The 10894-nt window shown below is 46.3% G+C and overlaps 1 protein-coding gene and 1 non-coding gene across 3 annotated transcripts in view; one reads left to right on the top strand and one right to left on the bottom strand.

Annotated features, from left to right (window-relative positions):
* Positions 1–1913: 1913 nt before the first annotated feature.
* Positions 1914–2077, bottom strand: LOC116096406. The gene has a single exon (XR_004120988.1). It is a non-coding gene; the product is annotated as a U1 spliceosomal RNA (small nuclear RNA).
* A 1421-nt stretch (positions 2078–3498) lies between these two features.
* The window catches only part of Renbp (renin binding protein), an 8013-nt gene continuing 617 nt past the window's right edge, over positions 3499–10894 (top strand). Inside the window, exons 1-9 of one of the 2 annotated variants that reach the window (XM_031364315.1) lie at positions 3499–3641; positions 3838–3947; positions 4100–4175; positions 4282–4357; positions 4513–4685; positions 5099–5323; positions 5982–6063; positions 6333–6508; positions 7262–7393. In XM_031364315.1, coding sequence (XP_031220175.1) covers positions 3612–3641; positions 3838–3947; positions 4100–4175; positions 4282–4357; positions 4513–4685; positions 5099–5323; positions 5982–6063; positions 6333–6508; positions 7262–7393 — 1080 coding nt within the window. In that variant the 5' untranslated portion in view covers positions 3499–3611. The remainder of the gene's footprint in view (positions 3642–3837; positions 3948–4099; positions 4176–4281; positions 4358–4512; positions 4686–5098; positions 5324–5981; positions 6064–6332; positions 6509–7261; positions 7394–10894) is intronic. The other variant, XM_031364321.1, reaches the window with a different exon arrangement.

Genomic DNA, 10894 nt, shown 5'->3' with positions numbered 1-10894 from the left:
GCTTTGGTTTGGTTTGGTTTTTCGAGACAGAGTTTCATAGCCCTGGCTGTCCTGGAATTCACTCTGTAGACCAGGCTGGCCTCAAACTAAAAAATCTGCCTGCCTCTGCCTCCCAAGTGCTGGGATTAAAAGTATGTGCTACCATTGTCTGGTGGGGGCTCTTGAATTTATACTCTCTCCAGAGTCCCCAAAATTAAGCTATCTGCAGCTGGCAAAAATCATGCCTGCCCCCTATCAAGAGCACAAGACAATCATAGTTGATACTGTGGATAAAATGAAGCAGCCCTATATCCCACACCTGGGATAAAACATGAACATATTCATATAATGTAACTGGATTTTTAAATAAACCAAAACTCACTATAGTTTGTTTTGTGAAGGTATCTTGTTAGTAAAGAAAGCAAAGGTAAAGTTCCACTAGCCTGTGTAGCTGGCCTTTGCTACTTTGTGGGTTCTTTTTTCCCCAGCCTTTATCCCCCAGTTTATCCCCCTAACACTAAATAGGAGAGAAACAAGGATAGAGGTGGGGAGGAATTAGGAAAATCCCTGAACATAATTTCTTTTTGTTTCTTCTTTGACCACTGCTACTAACAAACTGCAACCAACCTCCCTAAATGACCAACATTCACCAACCTTACCTCTCCAGGTCCTTGTATTTATATATTTTCTGAAGTTCCTAGAATTCCAAATATCGACAATCACAGAAATTATCTGTAGCTGGCAAAACCACGCCTCTGTTGCAGCATGAGGCAAACCATGGTCCGCTACGAACAAGTCCACAGCAGCCCTATAGCCCTACACCTGGGGTTAAAACAAAAGCACATTCTTATAATATTCACGTGTTTTTAAAGAAACCAAAATTCCAGAATTCTTACTACAAGCCTGCCATAGGCCCAGATAGGAGCTTTGAGAACAATATCCAGGGATAGGAGTGCATGGGTCAGCAGAGGTGAGTTGTCCAATGGGGAAGCCTGTGCAGATTTATTAAGAAATGTGGAGCTGGGCAGTGGTGGCACATGCCTTTGATCCCAGCACCTGGGAGGCAGAGATAGGCAGATTTCTGAGTTCAAGGCCAGCCAGGTCTACAGCGTGAGTTCTAGGACAGCCAGGTCTATACAGAGAAACCCTGTCTCAGAAAAAAAAAAAGACAATGTGGACACTTAGCTTGAAATGTAAGGGTTCTTCCCACCCTACTCCTGTACCTATTACCTATGGAGCTACCCTTCTTCCCTGTGCTCAACTTTTCATCCCACTCTGGAAGGCAAGGAATATAAAGGGCTGGAAGGATGGCTAAGTAAAGAGTGTACTGCTTCTGCAAAGGACCAGAGTTTAGTTCCAAGCTTTTTCATTGAGCAGCTCCAGGAGGATTCAATGCCTCTGGCTTCCATGGACACCTCACCCACACAGACACATGCATACATGCACATAATTAAAAATATTTTAAAGGAATATATCAGTGCTTTGGTGCAGATTTCAAAATACTGAGCTTGAAGCTGGATGTGATGCAACACACTTGTGGTCCCATTCCTGAGAGGTGGAGGCAAAAGGATCAGGAGTTCAAAACCATTCTTGGCTAATAGAGTTCAAGGTACCCTAGGATACATGAGACCCTCTTGCAAACAAACTAGCAAACTGAGCTTATGGGAGAAAGAGGCATCATAGCTTTGCATTACTCTACTCCCATTGAGACCCTAGGCCAGGGAACCACCCATACTATCATACCAAGACTCAAACTTGGCTGAGCTTGAAAGATGATATGTGTACAAGAGAAGCAGGGAGACGATGAAGATGGATAAATACAGCTTAAGTAACAGCATGCAAGCTTTCCTGGATACAGAGCCAAGGTACTCTGAGCATGACCTAGGCTAAGTGTAAGTATGAACACAGAGCAGCTGCAGTAGATTTTTTTCCCCCAGGGGAGAGCACGAACGCAGTCCCCCACTACCACGAATTATGCAGTCGAGTTTCCCACATTTGGGGAAATTGCAGGGGTCAGCACATCCGGAGTGCAATGGATAAGCCTCGCCCTGGGAAAACCACCTTCGTGATCATGGTATCTCCCCTGCCATGTAAGTATTGCAGTAGATGTTTAACAGACACTGAGATCAGGCTTACTCCCAAGCACCGTAAAGATGAAGTGTTTCCGGATGAAAAAGCCATTCTACAACCTGGAGAGCCAGCCAGTAGCCATAACCTGGAAGGTAGCAGTCATTGTGAAATGAGTGAACACACAGTTGGGGAGGGCCAGATAGCACAAGAACATAATCATGCCTAGGAACTGAATTTTTTTTAAAGATTTATTTTATTTGTATGAGTACACTGTAGCTGTACAGACGGCCGTGAGCCATCATGTGGCTGCTGGGAATTGAACTCAAGACAGCCCTGCTCACTCCGGCTCCAGCCCTGCTCGCTCCAGCTCAGCACGCCCCCCACGCTCGTTCTGACGTAATTCACTGTAGTTGTCTTCAGATGCACCAGAAGAGGGCTTCAGATCTCATTACGGGTGGTTGTGAACCACCATGTGGTTGCTGGGATCCGAATTCAGGACCTTCGGAAGAGCAGTCAGTGCTCTTAACCTCTGAGCCATCTTGCCAGCCCAGAACTGAATTATTTTATTGACCAACTCCCAGAGCCGCACTGATGAGTCAGAAGGTCTAGTTACTTTACACTCCTGGGTTGCATGCAGTCCATCATTAAGAACGTGTTAAAGGAACTGAAGTGATAATTTAGCAGGTAAGTGCACTGTTTATTCTTCCAGAGGACCCAGGTTCCATTCCCATAACCCACGTGGAGACTCACAACCAGCTGTAACTCCAGCCCCAGAGGATCCAATACCCTCTTCTGGTCTCTAAGGACACTGCATGCATGTGGTGCACGTACATACATAGAGGCAAAAACAAACAAACAAACAAACAAACAAACAAAAAACCACTAAAACACATAAAATAAAATGACAAAAGAAAATCAGAACGTGTTCAAGCTCCCTAAAGTACCTCTGGCATTCTGCTGGTTGGAATTCTCCCTCCACAGAATTCTGCTGATTAACCAGTTTGTCACAGAGCCAACCCATACTGTGTAGCTAGGAGGCAGGGCCAGAGAGCTGGAGGATGCCCACTCTACTCTGCATGGTTACCACCTGTTTTCCCAGAAGCATCCTTGGGGGTGAAGTTTCCAGCAACTGGCAACCAGGGCCAATGGTTGTAAATTACTGGATTCAGACAGCTGAAGCTAAAGGACCAAATTGGCAGAAAGAGCTTGCCGACAATATGGGGTCACAGGGTCTCAGGATTCAGGCATTTCAGGGGCACCCTAGCTCATTGGCTGTTGGGATCACGAGCCTCAGCTGCCAGGCCCAGATTCAGTCTCCTCCCTACTCCCTCCCCATAAGCCCAGACTTCCTCACCAAGTTCCCACCAGGGGGGATCTAGAGCTAGACTGCTCAATCCCGGACTAGAAGAGCAGGAGGCGGGGTTTGAAACTCCTCCCTCTGTCCCGCCCCCAACTCGGGCCCTTCGGAACTCTGAAGAGGATCAGGTGGGTGGGACACTGCTCGGTCAGCTGAGTGACTGTCACGGGATCTCGACCAAGTTCAATTTCCTGGAGGAAAGCAAATGATGGATCTAGGACTCCTAGTGTTACAGGTCAGTGGTAGTGGACGGTTCTAGCCAATGGTGGGGTCAGAAGCCCATCGAAGAGGTGGGAGTACTGTATCCTTGGCTCGAGGCCCTATGGTGGTGGGGTGGAATCAAGTAACTCTGGGGCCTACTCGAGTTGGTTCAGGAAGTCCTTGTGAAAGAAGAGCTGTGCCTCCCTGCCCTGACCTGAATCACTTTACAGGACATGGAGAAGGAACGGGAGACATTGCAGGTCTGGAAGAAACGTATAGGACAAGAGCTTGATAGTGTGATCGCTTTTTGGATGGAGCATTCCCATGACCAGGAATACGGGTTAGCTACCCTGCCATGATCCTCCTATGGCCCCCCTCCCCCTATCCCACTTGGAGGTGTCTCACAGATCTACTGACTTGAGGAGAGTAGTGAAGCTATGGAGAAATGTGCAAGGCTCTTTCCCTCATTTTCTGACAATACATGTCTCACAGGGGCTTTTTCACATGCCTTGGCCGCGATGGGAAGATATATGATCACCTCAAATATGTCTGGCTGCAGGGGAGGCAGGTCAGTTTGCACACTTAAGGTGTTCACACAACAATAGGGTATACCCGGGAATACCTAGGATTCCCTTCACCCCAGCTACTCCTCTCTAAACTGTGTTCCCTTACAGGTTTGGATGTATTGTCGCTTATACCGCAGTTTTGAGCGTTTCCGTCGTGTTGAGCTTTTGGATGCAGCAAAAGCAGGTACCCTCCTCTCCTAATCCTATCCTTCCAGGAGCTTCTGTGGGTTATTTATACAATGTATTTAGAGGGGTCTAGAAAAGGAAAGGGACTAGGCAGGTTCCAAGAGGCAGTATATTTGGAGTCCTTACCTAGCATGCATACTCCCCAACTACTAGGTGGTGAATTTTTGCTGCGTTATGCCCGAGTGGCACCGCCTGGCAAGAAATGTGCTTTTGTGCTGACTCGGGATGGTCGGCCAGTGAAGGTGCAGCGGACCATTTTCAGCGAGTGCTTCTACACCATGGCCATGAATGAACTGTGGAAAGTAACAGGGGAAATGCATTATCAGGTATGTGGGAGCCTGTGGGGGCCACAGGCTGTTGGGCATGAGTGTACTCTGACGAGAAGCCTGGGAACCTGCCAAAAGACATTTACTCTTTTCCTACCATTTTGTGACCACGTTTCCTCAGCTCTTTCCCACTTCCTGCACTACCAAAGGGACCCTGGGCAAACAGTACCCTGTGTCCAGATAGAAAAAGTTCTCTTTTTCTTCAATGGGCCCTTCTGCCTGAGAGTGACCTGAATCCCAGAGCCCCTGAAAATAGTATTGGGAGGATCCGCTTGGCCTCTGGTGCCTGGCTGTAGGGCTAGCCCTGGAGAGCTGCAGGAAGAGCAGATATCTTTGGAGAAGAAGCTGAGTCCTGAGTCCTTGGGGGAAGAAGTATGTGCTGGGACAGGGCAGCCTCTCTGATCTCCCCACAGAGTGAAGCCATGGAGATGATGGATCAGATCATCCACTGGGTACGGGAGGATCCAGCTGGATTGGGCCGGCCTCAGCTCTCGGGGACACTGGCCACAGAGCCTATGGCAGTGCCCATGATGCTGCTCAGCCTGGTGGAACAGCTTGGAGAAGAAGACGAGGAGCTGACCAACAAGTATGCAGAACTAGGGGACTGGTGTGCCCACAGGATTCTTCAGCATGTCCAGGTAGGCAAAGTGAACTCCATTCTCTCACTCTGTATAGGCCCCTCTACCTGAAGTCATCTGTTCTTCAGCTTTCTAGGCAGGTGAATCCAAGGAAGCTCATTTATTTGAAATACATCCCGGGATTCTCAGGAAGGTGGAGCCCAGCTTGCTGGGGGCAGAAATGGGTGTGTCCTAAGACAGAAGAGGCCAGAGCAGCAGGCACATTCTGAGATCTGGAAAGGAGGTCTTGATCTATGTTCTTCCCTAGCCTCTGTAGGCATCAAAGTCAGTCTTGCCTGTCTCCTCATTCAGTGTTTTACCCTCCTCACTTGAGAGACCCAGACCTAAAGCAAAGATCAGAACCTTCTGGGTCCATGGGAGACAAACAGCCATTCCAAAAATGTTCCAGAGCAGGGAATGGTACACATATCTGTAATTCCAGAACTCTGGAGGTGGAAACAGGAGAATTTAGAGTTCAAGGTCAACCTTGCTTGTATAGTTTGAGATCAGCCTGGGCTAACAAGACTATCTCAAAACACACAACCCAAAATTCCCCTTTAGACCTATTGAATAGGTATATGGCTGGTACCAAGGGCAGAGGAAGGGATTTTTGAAGTTAGATCTTTCTGATTGGGTGACCTGAACCAGAAACATCTTTCTTTTGTCCCTTTCCTGGCAGAGGGATGGACAAGTTGTACTGGAAAATGTATCAGAGGATGGCAAAGAACTCCCTGGTTGCCTTGGAAGACATCAGAACCCAGGTGAAGGCATGTGCTAGGCCTGTTAGGAAAAAAACCTCATCTTTGAGTTTGGGAGGGGCACCTCTTCTCCCTCCACCAAGGAGCAGGCAATGGGAGGGGATAGACTACCCAGGAGTGGGCATGGACTCCAGCAGAAAGGCAGGGTATCTTGTGACAGAGTTTGTCTCTCACATTTGAGAAGGAAGGGGGAGATACCAGGAGCTCAAGCCCTCAGATGCTTAGAAGTGGGGAACCTGATTCTTGCCTTACTTTCCTTCAACTCTGACTAGGCCACACACTGGAAGCTGGCTGGTTTCTGCTCCAGTATGCCCTCAGGAAAGGTGACCCCAAACTTCGAATGCACATTATTGACAAGTTTCTCTTGTTGCCTTTCCACTCTGGATGGGACCCTGAGCATGGAGGCCTCTTTTACTTCCAGGATGCTGATGATCTCTGCCCTACCCAGGTGGGAGTGCTCAGAATAGCTTGCAAGAAGCCTATCATGGAGTAGGAGCTGGGTGTGATTGTGCATTCCTTTAATCCCAGCACTTGGGAGGCAGAGGCAGGCAGATTTCTGAGCTCAAGGCCAGCCTGGTCTACAGAGTGAGTTTCAGGACAGCCAGGGCTACATAGTGAGATCCTGTCTCAAAAACAGCAGCAGCAGCAACAAAAATTTGAACCTAGAGCCTAAGCCTTTCCATCTTATATCTTGTGAAATCCATTAGAGAAGAGAGTTTGTGCAAATGCTGATGCCAAGACACATGTCCCCTTTGTCTGGTACCAGTGGCTTAAAGGACTCTTGGGTGATTCTCACTTGGTGGCAGGCAGGAGTGGGATTGTTCCTCTGATCAACTGTTTTCTGATACTTCTGGAGATCTGCAGAGGGCAGTGTACCATGCATGGGTAGCAGCAGTGTCCAAAAGGCCGAAAGACAGTGTTGACAAGGCAGACAGCATTCTAATTCAAAGACTAAAGGGAGCCTTCCCCAATACTTGTCTCCTTTTAAGGAGCTGCATACAGTATAGTACTCCTTTTAAGGGTACATACAGTTCAGAAGGCTAGCTCTACTCTTAAGGACTATTCAAATTCTATCCCTCATGTCTCCCCCATAATTAAACACCAAGTCCTAAGCTAGACAGACTGAACCAGAACAGAGGATGTTGAATATTCTCCTAAGGCCTATAGGGACCTCAGCTGCACATCTCTGCTCTGTTCTCAGCTGGAATGGAACATGAAGCTGTGGTGGCCACACAGTGAAGCCATGATTGCTTTCCTCATGGGTTACAGTGACAGTGGGGACCCAGCCTTGCTGCACCTCTTCTACCAGGTGGCTGAGTACACCTTCCGCCAGGTAAGTGCTGTCTCCTTGTCCACTAGAAGCCCAGGCAGCAAGAGAGGGAGAAACAAGGATGTGTGTAAGGGGGTCCCGGAGCCTTTCCTTCAGCTTCTCCTAGCCCATTCACTAGATGCTGCCCTCAGCTGTTCTGAGAGTCCCAAAACTGCCTTTTTGGCAAACCAGGAAGCTCTCTGCCTCAAGGAACACACCTTTCTGGATGATCAGACTTTAATCGAGTAAATGAACAAACATAGAGACCAATGAGTTGTGGAAAACAAAGCAGATGTCAAATGATAACAGAACTTTCTTATAGAGGGGCCAGGGAATACCTTATGAGCAAGGATCCAAAGCAAATGAGGGCAGGGTATGTCTGTGTCTATTCAACAGAACGGAAGATGTGAGGGTACAGCCAAGTGGGTTCCATGTAGCAGGAACATCCTTGATCTGCCAGGGCCAGTGAGCCTGACCTTTGACAGGGAATCCAACAGCTAGGATGTTAGGCTGGTAAATCTCCAGTTGGATTCCTCCCTGTCCCCTGCAAGTGTGTATGCTTGAGCACACACTTGTGTGTGCATGCACTTGTCTGAGAAACAAAGAAAGACACACGGGGGGGTGGGCAGAGGGAGAAGGATGGAGGGAGGGAGGGAGAATAGGTAGGTCAGAAGACAAATCTCAGGTGGTGTTCCTCAACATACCTTTTTGTTGAGAAGATAGGGTTTTGAACTACCTACACTGGCAAACTAGCTACAAAGGTGAATCCTTACAATAATCCTATCTTTCTTTGCCTCTCCAGTGGTGGGATTATTAAGTATGCTATCCTTGACATGTTTTCATATGGGTTCTGGGATCAAACTCAGGTCTTCCTGCTTGCAAGGCACAGGGTTTCTCTGTGTAGCTCTGGCTGTCCTGGAACTCACTCTGTAGACCAGGCTGGCATCCAACTCAGAGATCTGCCTGCCTCTGCCTCCCAAGTGCTGGGATTAAAAGCATGTGCCACCACTGCTCAACTAGAGTTTAAGAGGCTGTAGTTCAGAGAGACAAATTTGGCTTGCTACAAAGCCTAGTTGTCATAAAAAATGTAGGTGACCTGGGTATGGTGGTACATACCTGTAATCCTAGCCCTTGGGTGGCTGGAACTAGATCACAACATAAAGACCAGCCTGGTCTACAATAGTAAGTTTGAGACTAACCAGCTATATAGGGAGATCTTGTCTCAAACAAACAAATAACAACAACAATAGATTTTTTTTTCTTTTTTTGAGACAGGGTTTCTCTGTGTAGCCCTGGCTGTCCTGGAACTCACTCACTCTGTAGACCAGGCTGGCTTGGAACTCAGAAATCTGCCTGCCTCTGCCTCCCAAGTGCTGGGATTAAAGGTGTGTGTCACCGCTGCCTGGCTACAACAATAGATATTATGGAGAGTCAAGAGTAAGGGAATTTTTTTTTAGTATAGAAGGTAAAGAGGAGAAAGAATCAGGGCTAGTAAAGAAGACTAGAATCAGTCATGAACTAGGAAAGAAAACAAATCAAGGGCCCCAAAGGATAGTATACCTAATGGAGGTAGTGTTCTTGAAGACTACTGCTGTATTGCTAAAGTCACTATTCCAGTGGTTTCCCTACAACTGTAGCAGGGACTCTTTCATTTTATGATTGTGGCTTTGGTTCTAGAAGAAAATGACAATTTGTGTGATTATTTTTAGATGTCTCATGTAACCTAAGCTGGCCATAAAAATTCAATATATGGCTGAAGATAACCTTATACTTCTGTTCCTCCTACCTCTTCCACCTTGATTCCTGAGTACTGGAATGGCATGTGTATGCTACTACATTTGGCTGGTTTGTACTAACTGTAACTGAAATTTAGCCTGGTTTTATTGTGATCAGAGGCAAAACAAAACAAAACCCAAGCCATGTTTCTATTACATTGTATCTAAACAAGCAACTGGAGCTGTCTCAGATATTAACCCCCACTTCCAAACATCACCCATTAGGTTGCATTGCTGCCTGAACACTGAATACATTCATTAAGGGTATGGATTAGAAGCCACCAATCTTAACCATGAAATGAAATAAGAATGCTTGAACAATATGGAGATGACATTAAACAATTCCAAGAACCCACTGTGGATCCCTGTAATCTCAGCACTTGAAAGGTCTCAAATGAGAACATGTTAGTTTTCCTTTTTCCTGCCCGCTCCTATTATTTTGTGTAAGATCAAGTAGTTAAAAATAAAGACAATGTGGCAGTTATGGTATAAGCCTTTAGTGCCAGCAATCGGGAGAGGTAAAAAGATCTCTATTGAGTTCCAGGGCAGCCTGAGCCTCATAGCCAATTCCAGGACAGCCAGGGATACATAGTGAGACTTTTCTCAAAAATAAATACACAATAAGGACAAGGCCACTCAAAAGTTATAAAGAATAGGTACAGAACTGGTTATACCTCACTTGGAGAATGTACCACCACTACTCTTTGTGACGAAATCTGGACTGGCCTTGAATTTATTCTCCTGCCTCAGCCTCCTGGGATTATAGACATGAACCATCACACAGCTTAAAATGTACAACTCATGTCACAAATTTTTAAAGATTTATTTATTTTTATTTATATGAATATACTGTAGCTGTTTTCAGACACACACCAGAAGGCTGCATCCAATCCCATAACAGATGGTTGTGAGCCACCATGTGGTTTCTCGGAATTGGACTCAGGTCCTCTGGAAGAGCAGTTGATGCTCTTAACTGCTTAGCCCTCATGTCACAATTTTTTATTATTATTATTATTATTATTATTATTATTATTATTATTATTATTTTAGAGAGAGGGTTTCTCTGTATAGCCCTGGCTGTCCTGGAACTCACTCTGTAGACCAGGTTGGCCTCGAACTCAGAAATCCACCTGCCTCTGCCTCCCAAGTGCTGGGATTAAAAGCCTGCACCACCATTGCCAAGCCCTCATGTCACAATTTAAAAGGAACATTTTGGTAGTAAACTTTAATGCAATTGGTTTGTTATATAAGCCTTCTAAGATGGGGTTTTACTTAACTATTTTATCAGTGAGAACAAAATTGGAAAGAATGGATAAGAATCTGGGTTACATTTTGGGGAAGTGAAAAGCTTCAGTGAAAGAAGAATGGGGTGTACAATGAATGGGTCTGACCAGCCACCTGAGCTGTTGTTTCTCATATCTGAAGCATCAGACCCACTGGACATGGTCAAAAGAAGTGAGAAATATGTTCGGAACTTATGGTCAAGACAGGCAGAAGACCAGGTGGGCCTGAACCTTACAGAAATGTGTCAAGCCTTTGCCTTCTGAGGATTGGGACTACAGGCATGCCCCATTGCATAGGGGTAAAGGAAAGTCTGTTGAGTCATAATACAAACCTTGGTATGCAAGGACAGGAGATATGTGTCTCTGCTTGTAATCCAAAGATCTTTTCGACCAAAGGCCTGTGAAGTAGATGACATGAGCTCCAGGAAAGTCACTAGTTGCAAAGTTTACTGGCAGGTCAATCTAGG

This window comes from Mastomys coucha, chromosome X, assembly GCF_008632895.1.
Source record: "Mastomys coucha isolate ucsf_1 chromosome X, UCSF_Mcou_1, whole genome shotgun sequence".
Classification (NCBI taxonomy): domain Eukaryota; kingdom Metazoa; phylum Chordata; class Mammalia; order Rodentia; family Muridae; genus Mastomys; species Mastomys coucha.
This window is presented reverse-complemented; position numbering and strand designations above follow the sequence as displayed.